This window comes from Pagrus major, chromosome 16, assembly GCF_040436345.1.
Source record: "Pagrus major chromosome 16, Pma_NU_1.0".
Lineage (NCBI taxonomy): Eukaryota > Metazoa > Chordata > Actinopteri > Spariformes > Sparidae > Pagrus > Pagrus major.
The window spans coordinates 6,211,204-6,225,175 of record NC_133230.1 but is presented as its reverse complement, the minus strand read 5'-3'; the positions used below and the strand labels follow the sequence as shown (position 1 = coordinate 6,225,175).

Below are 13,972 nucleotides of genomic sequence, written 5' to 3'. Positions count from 1 at the left end.
ATTTTGTTCTGTATTTTTGCTGATCCGTGCCCGTCCTTCTGTCAGCAGACTTATAAGGAGGGATCTTGGCTCCTGCAGCCATTTCCCCTGCAGGGCTGAGCTCTTTGGCTGGCTCGCCACTTCCTTTAGCAGAGGGGCTGCTGGCAGGGGCAACACTGAAGCAGGTACCACAAACAAACAAGAACACAGGCAAAAAAGTCATTAAATCAGCTTATTCTAACTCTCGTAGTTCATTTATAGGTGTTAAGATGAATAAATGGTGCATAATTCACATTTTTGTGCTGACAACCTGAACTAATTAAGCTAAACTCTGTGCAGATATTCAGTTTTTGTCTGTTTCCATGTGCATTTGGTTCGGAAGAGGTTAAAGATTCAGTGTGCTGAGAAAAAAGCAGGGTGACCTCCCTGCTTTGTACCTATTGTGTGGATGCAACACTATCTGTGTGACGTTTGGAGGGCAGAGTGAATCACACAGGAGAACAAGCTTTTATCTGCACGATGGGTTTGAAGAGAACAAACTTAGCTCTGGTTTTTTCTCTGTACGGTTTGTTCACATTAATGTTCGAGTGTTTGCAAACAGCCTTGTTTGTGTCGTCTCTGTGTGCAGGTCATGAAGCCTCAAGAGGCCGAGCTCGTCACTGAGATCTCCAAGGTATTCTGCACCTTCCCTCATCAGCCAGCCTGGCTCTGTTAAAGAGACAGTTCACATTAAACCCAAAGCTCGTGCTGTTTGAAATCCAGGATCAAAAGTCTTTGCTATTGTGCGTCATCAGTTATATTTTGTCCCGTCAGTTACAATGCATGGTGTCGGAGCTGAAGACGGGCTTCACCAGCGCTCTGCTGGAGCTCAGTCAGATCCAACATGGAGACACGTACCTCAGGGAGGAGATGGAGGAGAACAGGAGGAGCTGCCAGAAGAAAGCTCTTCATCTGGAGGCGCTGGTGGAGTCGCTGAGGGTGAGACTCAGATTACTTTAACGACTGAAAATGTGCAAAGTTTGGTTACAGAATGTCTTATATTCACATTAACAGTGCAAAACAATGAAATGTACTTTCATCATCCTGTCGTCCTGCAGGAGGAACTTGGAGTGATGCAGTGTCAGATCCTGCAGCTGTACAGTAACAGACAGAGACCTCTGCAGGAGGGAAAGAGCTCCACATCCAAACACAGAGAAAGGTACAAAATAAATAAGCTTGTTTGGATTACCTCCTTCATCTGTTTACTTGCAGATGCTTTAGCTCCGTTGGTGTCCCCTCGTACGTCGGCCCCAAAGGCCAAACACATACAAGAAATAAAAAAGGGCAAACATGAATTGGAAATGTCTTTTGAAATTAAAAAAATACTGTGAAATATGTGCAAGAATGGAAGCACAAATACGGTAAGTAACAAAGTGTAGCCGTGTAAAGCCTGCAGAGAGACATTTCTCCACCTGTGCTCTGTTGTTGCAGCAGTGATCCAGCAGACTCGTCCTGTGAGCGGAGACAGTGCGAGTGTTCGTCTGCTCCACCCGCCTGCCTGTCCAGAGGAAAACTGCTCCTCCACTGTTTCCTGCAGGGCCTCAAGGCAGGACTGAATGAAGGCACAGGTGAGCGAAAACACCTTGCCAGCAAGATGTCATTGTCACTGTAATAAAAACATGACACGTGAAAGCCACATCTGTGTAGCTTATTTAATATTTTCTTGTTCCTGCAGATGCACGACATCAGGTGGCGATGCAACTTCTCCACTCTGAGTGGGAGTACGTGTCGACTTTAAACCAGCTGTACGATAAATACAGAACACCACCAGCTCACCTCATGACAGCGGAGCCATAGTAAGTGTTATACAGTATATTTAACTTGCGACACAGATGCTAAAACTGAAAATGAATCATCTCAAGTGGCCTTCATATGTGTATGATCAAACACATATTGCGCTCAGGTCAGGGGAACAAAGTCTGAACCATCTCCTCTCTGCTCTTAATTTCCTCTCATCATCTCCTTTGTGTTTGTGATCCAGTCAGACGTATCTGAAGTTTGTGGAGCAGCTGTTGCAGCGACATCTGCTCTTCAGAAACACCCTGCAGGAGCGACTGTCTGCTGAGCACTGGAAGTCTCTGGTCGGAGACATCCTGGTGCAGCTCATCGGCCAGAATGACGTTAGTTGCTTTGTCGTTTTTATGATTTTAGTCTGTTTTGCTGAACATTGATGGAGCTCACGATTGCCTTTGATTCTGTGTTTCCAGACAGCCTTCTCCGACATGTACCTCGGATACACGACCACCCTGGCCTCATTCCTCTCGCTGGAGTTCAGCAGACTAAATCAAGCTGAGAAAAGTCACAAGACGCAGGTATTTTAAAGGTGGACGGCATCAACATTATTCAGTCTTAGTGCACCTGAGAAATAAGACATGCTTGTTGATATCTTTCTGTCTGCGTTCAACAGAACGGCCAGATGGAGAGAGAGGAAATGAAACTGCTCTCCCTGCTGTTGGCGCCCGTCTCTCGCATACACAGCTACCTGAGCCACATTCAGGTGAGTCAGCGGCCACCAGTAGAGCTGCAGGTACATTAGCGTGACACTGCAGGTCAACCTCAAGTCCAGCAGCTTAAAAACATTCAGAGCAGAAGATACATCGCATGAGGATGCCTCTGAGACCAATAAGTGACAGGATATGCAAAACTTTTATAAGTATTTGAGATATAATGAACATCTAAGTAGGTTTAGAGACACTTTGAGAGGGTCAGAACCTTAAGTTAAGAGGGTTTATATTGATTAAATTAAAAATCTGGAGGTGATCTAAACAATTTACCAAACTACTATCACATTGAGAAATTGTTAAATAGCTTAATTTGTCTCCATTCTCCTCCTCTAGAACTTGTTGCAGTGGACGGGTAAAGAGCATCCTGACTGCAGCCTCCTGCTGGGAACTGAGCGAGCGCTGAGGAGCATTTTGTCCCGCTGTCACGTGATCCTGGAGGAAGACGTCCGGTGGGAGGAAGGAGAAGCTTCTGGACAAAGGTCAGGACATCATGAGAGACATTAGAGCCTCTAATATCACATGAGATGTTTATTTTTTCTCAATGACACTCTGCGTTTTCATGTTTTTGGCTCATCAACAGACTCAGAGATTAAAATGTGTGTTTATTGTGTGTATGGACAGCAGCTGCTCTGAGGCGGTGGCAGGTGGATCTTCTTCTAACTGTTGCAGGAGGAGCCAACAGACCAGAGACTGTCAGCAGGAGTCCAACGCTGCAGCTCAGAGGTGAGTGTCGCCCTCTGCTGGCTCCACACAGCATCAGACAAGTGGCTTTCCTCACAGACATTTACATGCAACAATGTTGGAGGCTGGAACTCATGATTTCTACCTTCTGGGAGCCTGGTATCCTTTCATCTCAGGAAATCAACTTGCACTGAAGAGGCAGGTGCAAGTGCAGACAGTTTCCAGTAATTAAAGCAGCAGGAACAGCGTTTTTTTTTTAGCTGGTTGTGTTAATGTTTTTTGCTCCGTCTCCTTATTTTTGTTTCTTTATTTCTTTTGTGAAGCACTTTGTGACGTTTGTTCTTGAAATGAGCTATATAAGTAACCTTATTATTATTATTAAATGGAATATTTGCCTTAAAACAAGTTATGAAAGAACAGGATTCTCACGTCCTCTTTAAAAAACAAATTCCAGGCCTTTTCAATGACTTTCCAGGCCCAATTTCCACAAATTCAAGCACCCGACATGGGTCGAGGTGAATTACTGTTAAAACACTGTGAGCTAGCAGGCTTCGCTCACAGACATCGAATAAGAAGAGACAGAGGCTTGAATGTGTGAACACTCCTAAATTCTCAATTATGTCTATTTTCAAAAACTTTCAAAGCCTTGAAAATGAAATTTCATCCAACTTTCCCCCGGCATGGGAGTGAACAGATAATGACAACATGTTTGTTTTTGGGTGAAATGTTCCTTTAAACTTTACAGTGGCCCCTGAGTAGATGCACTACAGATTGTCCCCCCTCTCTCCCTCAGAGACGACCTGCAGGCTGTCGGCCTCACTAACGGAGTCGACGGCTGTCACTCAATGCGTCTCGAGTGCTGGTCCTGCAGCCCAGTGAGGAGGAAGGACTGCGGAAGAGACCGGACCGTCCCGAACCAACCGGACTGTGGACACGCCTACTGCTCCCTGCTCACCCCCGACGCCGCTGCATGGGGAGAGAACAGCGACTCGGGTCAGGGCACCTTCAGCCAGACCACCGCGAATGCAACCAACGGGCTGGAGCCGCCTCACAGCAACCACGAGGACTGCGAGACGGACGCAGACGACACCTCCGCCTTCGACTACTCCTCCGTCACCTCCTGCAGTCCTGACGGCACCCTGCGCAGGGAGATCAGCAACAGCGAGGAGGACAGCGGGGAGGACAGCCAGGTGCCGGTGCTGTTGAAGCCCTCGTACAGCCAGCAGCAGCAGCAGCAGTCGAGGGACGCGCCCAGAGAGAGGACTGTGTGTCTGAGGTGGCAGATTCCCCGACTGACCCCTCACCCTCCTCTGAGGAACACTGCGGGGCCGTGTGTGGACGGGCCCAAGCCCTGCCTCGTCAGCTCCTACGGGAAGAGGCTGGTCAGCGTCAGGAAGGGGTCGCCGCCTCTACATCCAAAAAGTGCCTTCAGGCCCATCTGGGATGACCCATCCAAACAGGTACGCTGGAGGCCTGGCAGAATGTTGTTATTGATCCACCCTATAGCATTTCTTCAATCAATCAGTCCTCTGTCTTCCTGTCAGTAATAAACTTTCCCTCTGTAGGCTGATTCAGCTCCGGAGAAAGACAACAGACAAGGCTTCGTACCGATTCAAGCTCAAGCGAGGCAAAGCTTTCAGAACTTCAACCCGAGCAGAGAAAATCTGAGGTGAGAGTCTTCATCTGGTAGAGTTATGATGTGATTACACTTTTTTTAATTACAGCTAGGAGGTAAAATCTAATCCACGTGTTGTGTTTCTTCAGACCGGGCCTGCCTCAGCAGAGAGGTAACCACGCAGCGGTCATGAGCGGCGGAGGACTGTGGGACGACAGTGAGGACAGCGAGGGACCCTGCAGCACCGTTTGACCCCCCTGCTGTCCTCACCGGAGACGAGAGGACTAACACTACAAACTGCTGCACACAAAACTCAATCAAACGTCAGCCCAAGTTGTGAAAACAGGGATTTTTCTGGATTTTCTGTTGAATCCGAACCTTTTATGGATACTGCAGACCTCTCTCTCTTTGGCTGTTTGGTTCTTCAGGATTACATTTGACACACTGGATAAAATCTGAGATTTGAGATCTGCTTTTGTGTCTAAAAAAAAATGAAAATAAATTCTTTAGGTCGCACTAAATACTGAAAAATACACCTGAAATATTTTAACTGGAGGTGAGATGGCAACGTGATGATGAAATGCAGCTAAAGGAAGGTGCGAGTTTAATTTTTCAAATATCTAAAGGAAGACGTGAAGGAAAGTTTTTTGGGAAAAACACTTATTTGCTTTCTGGCAGAGAATTAACACTAAATGATAATACAGCTTACCCCTCTGTGTAAAAGCAGTGTTGTAAAAAGTACCCAAAAGTCAAACTTAACTAAAAATAAAGATATCATGTATCGAAAGTAATTTTCTGCCAATAAATGAAATTAAAAGTAAATTATACATTTGGTTAAATAGTAATGATGATGATGACGAAGGCATGACCTGCCATTCTCTGCCTCTGATTGACAATATTAACGATATAATTTGTTTATTATTGAGATTTAGAGGTGTCACTAGCTTGGATGGACAGAGCGAGGCTAGCTGTTCCTCCTGTTTCCAGTCAATGCTAAACTAAGCTAACGGACGCTAGTTGCAGCTGCATATTTAAAAGACCAGTGTGTAGGATTTAGTGGCATCTAGTGCCACCTCACCCTCAGGCCCTGTCAGCGCATCATGGCGGACGCCCTTTCTAGATGAAAGGCTCATTCTAAGGTAACAAAAACACAATGATACTCAAGTTTTTTAGGTGATTATACACAAATGGAAACATAATTATTACTATTATATTAAATTTCTGCCATTAGAGCCACCTAAATCCTCCACACTGCACCTTTTAGGCTAACAGACGAACCAAAGTGCTATCAGATGACAAGACATGTCCCCAAAATGTCAGGCTATTCCTCATTTTTCAACAAAAAGAAAAAAAACAAGAAGAGAAATGAGTAGTTCAGTACAAAATAAGACTGGGTGATTTATTAATCTCATCAAGACCATTAATACAAAGCAGTTAAAAGGCCACATACCACCAAATAAACCGACTGCTGGATCAAGCTGTTACAGTGCCACCGGAGGAAAACCAATCTGTTATTTTGTCGGGGTTTGAAAAAGAAAAAACAAACAAAAAGAAAAAGAATAGTTTGGCAAAATAACACCACCAATACTGACTTGGGAAACGGGACAAAATGGACAGAACGTGAGCAAAGATAACGATCCTCTGTAACTCATCTCTGGAGGAGGGCTCTGTCCATCTTCAGGGCAAAGTGAGGAGAAAAACGGGCACGAGTGATGTTGTGGTCGGACATCCTCAGGTGTTTTCTGGGATAAAAGTGAGGCGGTAGACTCGTGTTTTTCTGCCCTGATCCATGTAGAAAGTGAGTTGAACAGTTGCATAGGACCATTGCATTTTTCTTTTTAAAACAAACATGACCTATAACAACTGTGGCTCTTCAACAGTACAGCCTAAAGTGCACAAAGTGTGTTTCTCAGGAAAAAAAAAAAAAAAAAAAAGTCCCAATTCTTCACTATGCTCAAACACGTGCAGCTGAATACAGGTGTGTGTATATCCAGCCGCAGCTTTAATACGATTCCAACCTCTGTTTTAATGAGTGTTAGCATTAAAAAATCTTTGAAAAGGAGAAAAAGGCAATTAGTAGGATGTACAAAGTGAAGCACACGTCTAAGTAAGTGCTTGGCATATTGAACTTGTATTTTTTTTTCATTGCTTTAAAACAGCTAAAGGGGGCGGGGAAGAAAAAATGGCTTTCCTCAGTTAATACTCCCAGTGTTTCAACTGGAGATTGTCTGTAAGTAAGTTAGTGACAGTGACCTGTTTTTTTCTTGTTTTTTTAGTTTTTATGTTTTTTTATCCGACTGTAGCAGCATTGGATTATTAGGCAATATTCAACTGAACAGATGCGGATGAGGGTACAATACAACAAGGGGGAAGAGAAAAAAACTTGTCACTTTATACAAATTATTTAGTTAGTGTATACATGTTATATATACACAGTATCCACAAACATGTACAATTTCATAGTGTATAGCTTTTGTTCTAAACATTACATAGGCAACTTTATTTTTTAGCATTTTAGACACCATTTGCTTATTTCTGTAAAGTAGAAAACAAAATAAAAGGCACATCTTGAGCATGATGCATGGATTATTTCAGTCTTTCCAAAATGTTTTCAAGCAGAAAAAAAGAGAGAGATACAGAAGGTTAAAAAGTTCCTCTTTTTCATGTTTTTTTTAAGGTATTTTTTTCAAGCAGCCATTGGTGGGAGGTTGCTAGTGCTGAAGTTTTAATACCAATGAAGAAGAGTTGGTCGTGAGGGCTTTTTTTTTTGGAGGAGAGCACAGTGTCGAGACAGCAGCGCACGTCTGTAAGGGGTTCGGTTAAGACATCAGCGGGAAAATACGCGTTTCCTCTCCTGTTTGATATCGTGGCAGACGTTTTTTTTTTAAAAGTCTAATCGAAACCTGCTGACTTCGCCCAAACTCGATGTGCAAATGGAGTGTTCTCAGCTCGTGATGACTGGAGCCTGGGGTCAGAGGTCACCGCTGTTGGATTTCTTTTGAAAGGCAACGTTTTGTGGCTGCAGACAAAAAACAGTCAGACAGTTTGACTCATGTCTTTACAGTCACAGTGTACAGTTGAGATACAAGGTGGGGGATTCAGTGTCGCCTCCTTTATGCGTTTCTTTTAATGTCACATTTCTTAAAAAAAAAAAAAAAAAAAAAGAAATCCCTTATCCCCCTGCATAAAATAAGACTTTGGCAACTGTTTCAGTTTGTAGGAAAAAACAAGTCAATGCTGCTCACACCCACTGCGAAAGAGCTACGTCTCAGTGAGGAGGTCGTAAAAATCCGTGTGAGCTGCAGCAGGACTCCACATGATGTCAATGCCCAAAGAAACAAAGCATGACAGTTGAGGCTACATAGTCCAAGGCCCCCCACGTTCGCCCCACCCTGACGGAGGAGTGGGACGTGGGGTAAAAGTGTAAGTTTGAGGGGTGAGAACTTTCAACAGGAGCTGGCGGTCCCGCTCCGTACAGAAGAAACAGACACAAACACTCCTTGTTGTTTATTAGCTGGCACGCCGGTGTGGGTATCTCATTGGCACAGAGGGTTTACAATGAAGGCGGAGCTACTGATCCCCTGAGAGGCACAGCGGGGGTGTGATTGGTCGATGCAGAGGGAGGGTAGGTGGAGTTGAGTGTGTTCTTTCTGATCAGTAGCTTTGAGTCCACTGTGTCTTAGTTTGAAGGAGACAGCTTGAAGTTTGCTTCACTGGCTGCTGTCGGTGTTCTCCACCAATGAGAGGCCTTGTAGCGGCGGTGGCAGCTCCCTTTTGTACGTCTTTGGTGGGAGTTTAGGGAGTTGCGGGCTGGAGTTGTGGCGTGGGGGCACAGGTGGAGCGGTGATGGGGAGAGGGCAGAGGCTGTTCTGGCTGGCGCTGAGCGGGCAGCTCCGCCTGGGGACGCGAGGCGACGGCGTGCTGGGCGGGGTGTTGGGGGAGCTGGGCGAGCTGCTGAAGTCCCAGTGGTATCGGCCCACGGGGGAAGGCTGCAGGTTGAGGGGGTAGTTGATGAAGATCTCCGGAGGCCGCTGGGGCACCGGGGGAGGCGTGTCGGGCAGAGGGTCGCGGGGAGGCGGTGGTGGAGGGCTGGGCAGGGGGCCGTCGCTCGGTGGGCCGTTGTAGATCAGCGGTCGAGGCTGGTTCCTGGGCAGAGGAGGGGGCAGCCGGGGAGGGATGGCAGGGGGGCTGTCGGACCTGGAGCTCAGCTGAGACACACAGAGATCAGAAGTGTGTCAATAAGCATTGCTAACAGAAGAGGACAACATATTTATGCCACCAATATCCCACTAATTTTTGCTGTTTTGTGGAAACCACTGAATGTAGGGTTCTTACAGCTTTTGAAGAGTAAAGTTCAAGCACTTTTCAAGCACTTGGAAGGAAATCAGGAAATCTCCTGATTGAGAGGAACCGTTCACAGCACCATATAGTGCATTGTGTTTTAATTTGCACACAAATATGTGTTATAATTACGGGTATAACTGCTGCTCTTACTTTGGCTTCAGACATCGCATCTTTCCTTCGTGGTGGCAGAGGAGGCGGCTTCAGCTGCTCCTCCCCGAGGTGGTGGAGGCTGCCGCAAGACACAGACTGGAACTCTGAGACAAGGAAGAGACATTCATGGGGTTAAAAAAGCAGTATGGACACTAGCAGTACTGTAGTCAGACTATCAGGTAAAAAAAAAAAAAAAAGATAAACTAAGAGCTCACTTGAAGGTGGAAGAAGAACTGGAGCAAATATGGAGTTGCTACCTGTAAAATTAGAGAAGATGTGTGTTTAGATCTAAATGTTTTTTTCTTTAATTTTCAAACTTCTCTCCCTCGACACAGACCTCAATCTCTTAACTGATGCCGACTCTGATGTTCTAGAAGAGGAACAATAACTCACCGCCATACGAGCTGCTGAGGTCGTGGTCCATGAAGACTGAGCTGAGGTCGGAGGAGGCTGACTGCGGAGGGGTTGGCGTGTTCGGAGAGGTGGGCACTGATGACGACGCGGACGTCTCCGTCTCCGTCTCAGCGATACTCCGGAAGGTGATCTTGTGTGGGGGCTCCCTCTCCAGGGGGACTGGGTGGCCCTTCAGGGTGCCAGAGGTAGACGTTCGCACAGGCCGGATCCCCGGGGACTTCAGAGAGTACATGGTCTTCCTGGGCTGCGGGAGGAAAAACGGGAATGTGTCATTTTTTATTAATATAAGTGTTAAATGCACTTTATTCCAACAGACTGTTATGGAGTGTTTGTTCAGTATACTTGAAACACCGCAGTCTGAACACTTACAAATCGGGGAGGCTGCCTGCAGTGCCGTGGCTCAATATCCAGAGACATTTTGAACAGGTAGTCAGCAAACTCCTTCTCACTCCTGTTGCCCATTGGGTTCAGGTTCTCGAAGAACCTCTGTGGAAAAACAAATAAAAGGACATGTTTTGACTTCAGGATCTATGAAACGCATCGTAAAACCAAAGAGAAAATTATAAGAATGAGCGCTCACCCTGATTTCATGCTCCACCTTCAGACAGTACGGCTGGTTCTGATACTGCTGGATCTCTCCGGTGATTTCAGCCACTTTCCTCCTTTTGCTGAAGTTGATCAGCTCCTTGCCGTAACGTTTGAGGAAGTCTGGGTTCCCTTCCTCTGTCTTCAGGATGTTTGTTAAATAGATACCTGAGGATGAAGATTAAAACAGTTAGTCATATGTAAACTTAAATCTTGCAGGTTTTCTAATAAATAATGTTGACTCAAAATGGACACTCGTTCTTTTGTCTCAGGTCTTTCATACTTCATTTGTCGTGGATTCATTGCACCACTGTAGGAGACTTACCAAAGAAAGGCACACAGGGTGGGTTTATTGACTTGAGTTTAGCCAAGTATTTCTTAAAATGGTCCTGGCTCAGCTCCACAGCGTCTTCCAGGATTTTCCTTTTCCTCTCTGGTATTGCCTGTTGGTGGAGGAGGGAGGAGGAGTCCCATAAATTATGTTCTGACCGCCAGTTCAGCAAATGATTTAAATACATGTCAAAACAATAAACATCTGATGTTTCTCAACTGTTAATTGTTGTGGCAGGGTTTCGAGCAGGGTCATAATCAAGGCCAAACATCCTTAAAAACATAGACGTAGTTCAGCAGCTGGATACAAAAGGCCTTCACACATCAAGTCCAAAATTGCTGCACGTTTAAAAATAATTCTTTAAAATGATTCTTGTCTGAATATCTGCAGATCCAGGAGAAACTAGTGCACACTTTTTTCAATGGCACAATCTGGATTAATGATGTGATGCGAGTAAAAATGAATATATCATTTAACTTCAATCATGTAGCCATTTACATATGTTTATATTAAGTTTTCTATAGTTTTACTCACCTCAAAGGTATGGTCGAGCCTGTACACCGGGACAGAGTTGATGGCACTGACAACCTCCAGCACTCCGTTAAAGTTGTTGAGCTCCTGGAAAACCTGCAGAATCTCTATGACCCGAGACATCACGGCCACCCTCTCTTCCAGGTTCATCGTCTCAACAATACACCTGAAAACGCCCGACAAACACAGTTACAGCTTTGTTTTCCCCCCAAAGAAACCAATTCTGCATTTCTTATTTGAATCCTTGGACTCACTTCTCGAACCACAGTGTGAGGTTGGTGGTGTGGCGGATCATGCGGAGCAAGTTAGGCGAGTTCTTCTCTTTGTCCTCTTTGGTCCAGACGCTGCCGACTAGCTCGGATGGCCGGACAGCTCTGTGGAGGAGAGGGGTTTTTATTTTTCAGACAGGCGATATGAGGCACAATGAAACGAGTAAAGTGAGACTTTTTATAAACAAACTGATACTTCACATAGATTTAAACTGACAGTTTAGTCCCAAGCCTGCTTCTCCAGCCTCTTCCACTGCTCTGCGACTCACCTGTAGAGCTCTGATTCAAGCAGAGTCAGCTGGCGGGCGATCTCAATAGGATGAAGGGTCATGAGGTCAAATGATTCCACATGTCCGGCTCTGCAGATGTGCCACTCGATGGGAGGAGGCGGGCTCTCGAAGGTGATGTTGTGACTGACACCGTTTGACTGCGTCTGCAGCTTCCTCTTGATGATTTTATTGATGGACTCGACCCATTTCCTCATGGACTTGCCTGGAAAAGAAAACACAATGTATAAAACCAAAGCTTTGGTGTCTCAATGTCATTACACAAACAGAAATGTAATGTTGTTAACCGAGCATCAAGTGTCTTCTATCACAAGACCTTGTACCAACAAAACCTTTAACACAACAACCACATCTTCACAGACTTAAAAATAATTGAATAGTCTTCACTCTGATTTGTGTCACATTTGTGCACACAGGCTCAATTCAGAAAAGCATATACTTCCACTGAACTTAATATTACAAATTTCATTTTCACTCTCCAAAACAGTGAGATGTTGTTTAACGCAACAAAATATATTTTTAAGGACGCTGGAGAAAGATAAATCACTAAACATAAATTTAATCTGAGCAAAATTAGAATAAGTCCGAGGGACCTATGAAAGAAAAGTCTTGTTCATGTAACCATCCTGTCAGGCTCTGCTGACAGATGATGTCACAGGACTGCCGAAAATAAGATTTTTTGACAAAACAGTATTTCATTCTAAAAATGTAGCTTTTTGTAAAGCATGCTTTCACAGGTAAGGAGATGAGATGTTTTAAGAGGATGTCCAACACTGATGCATCAAAGCTAACGTGTTTAGTTAAGCAGAGGTATATACACACTACTGTATAAATACTGGATGTAGTTCTGACCTCGCAGTTGAATTTTGCTGGTGATGTACTCCTCTAACCGACTTCTCAGCTCTGGGTCGTTCTCAAAGTCGTAGAAATGATGTTCGACCCACTGACGGAAAACGTTGAGAACCCTGTGAATTAAAGACACATTACAGTTTTAACTAAACAGTACACACTGTCCTCCACTTATGTTTCACACACGCATCCAATTGCCAAAGTCCAAAGTATCTGTAAGGACATTTTTGACAACTGTGACCCTGAAAATGTTTTTCCTTTAATGTGAAACTACTCACTAAAAATCTCTCATGTTTTATGTTGTGTTACTGTTTAAACACCCATATTTTTAATTAACATTGTTTTTTTGTCCATTTCCCCTTCATTGGAGAGTCAGCTGTGAAGAGGCAGACAGGAAACAAGAGGACAGAGAAGAGGAGGATACGTAACACAGGCAACAACTCAATTATGGCAAAGATTTGCCCCTTCTGGTGAGCCCAATGGGACCCTATGTTGGAAAAAAAAATACAGTGGGTTCACCAATGGTAGCTGACAAACCCTGTTTGAATCGTGATATGAAACACACATATGATGTTTGTCAGTTTAAAAAGATAATTCTGCAAGTCAAGGAAGTCACCGTTTGCCTTAAAGATATATGATAATGATATGTTACCAACATGGCCGTCACCGCAGCACAGAAAAAGTGTGAAAATCACTATAAATCCAGCAATAATGCCGGCTACATTTGTGTGTAGCAGTAAACTGTGACTTTCTTGAGTTGAAAAAAGTTTTTTTTAAATTGACAAACATCATTTGTCATTCACGACACAACTCAAACATGTTTAACCATTTATTTATGTCTCATTATTAACTACTGAAAATGTTTTTTCTGAAATGAGTGGTCCACCAAAAAGAGAGGACTTATGCATAATACTGTGTTGCTCCACCGGCCAAATCTTAATTTTACATCCTTCAAGAAATCTGAATTATAGTAGATTGTCTCACAAACAGACATTTGGTGAACAAAGTCCTTAACTGAAGAGTTTTTGGCTTGAAGCCAGTGTGTATTCTTCACCCTGGTCAGTTAACGGTTTCAAAGAGTGGGTACTTAAAAATAGACACAGCAGGAACGTTTTGTGCTTTAAAGTCGTGCCTGAAGAGGAATTTTTACCAACTCTGAGTATCCTGTCTTTAAAAAAAAACAGCTGCACCACTTTGCAATGCTTACTCAACAATAGGCCACCCAAAACAACACAATCATTTCCTTACATTTCTGTCCCATTTTATGATCATACACTTGAGGAGACTTACCAAATGTATCTGTACTGTCTTCACATATCATGACTGACTCATTAGCATCTTTTAGTGTTTCACATTATACTGTTGATACAGACGATATGTAGTACATGTGACCA

General features: G+C 44.2%; 1 protein-coding gene across 2 annotated transcripts in view; it reads right to left on the bottom strand.

The window, feature by feature from the left end:
- Positions 1–6,191: 6,191 nt before the first annotated feature.
- sos2 (son of sevenless homolog 2 (Drosophila)) overlaps positions 6,192–13,972 on the bottom strand; it is a 30,346-nt gene continuing 22,565 nt past the window's right edge. For both annotated transcript variants that reach the window (XM_073483641.1, XM_073483642.1), the window contains 11 exons: positions 12,582–12,694; positions 11,712–11,934; positions 11,428–11,547; positions 11,177–11,339; positions 10,637–10,754; positions 10,307–10,479; positions 10,096–10,212; positions 9,706–9,970; positions 9,528–9,569; positions 9,313–9,416; positions 6,192–9,026 (listed from right to left, as the gene is read on the bottom strand). In XM_073483641.1, the coding sequence (XP_073339742.1) occupies positions 8,529–9,026; positions 9,313–9,416; positions 9,528–9,569; positions 9,706–9,970; positions 10,096–10,212; positions 10,307–10,479; positions 10,637–10,754; positions 11,177–11,339; positions 11,428–11,547; positions 11,712–11,934; positions 12,582–12,694 (1,936 nt within the window). In that variant the 3' untranslated portion in view covers positions 6,192–8,528. The remainder of the gene's footprint in view (positions 9,027–9,312; positions 9,417–9,527; positions 9,570–9,705; positions 9,971–10,095; positions 10,213–10,306; positions 10,480–10,636; positions 10,755–11,176; positions 11,340–11,427; positions 11,548–11,711; positions 11,935–12,581; positions 12,695–13,972) is intronic.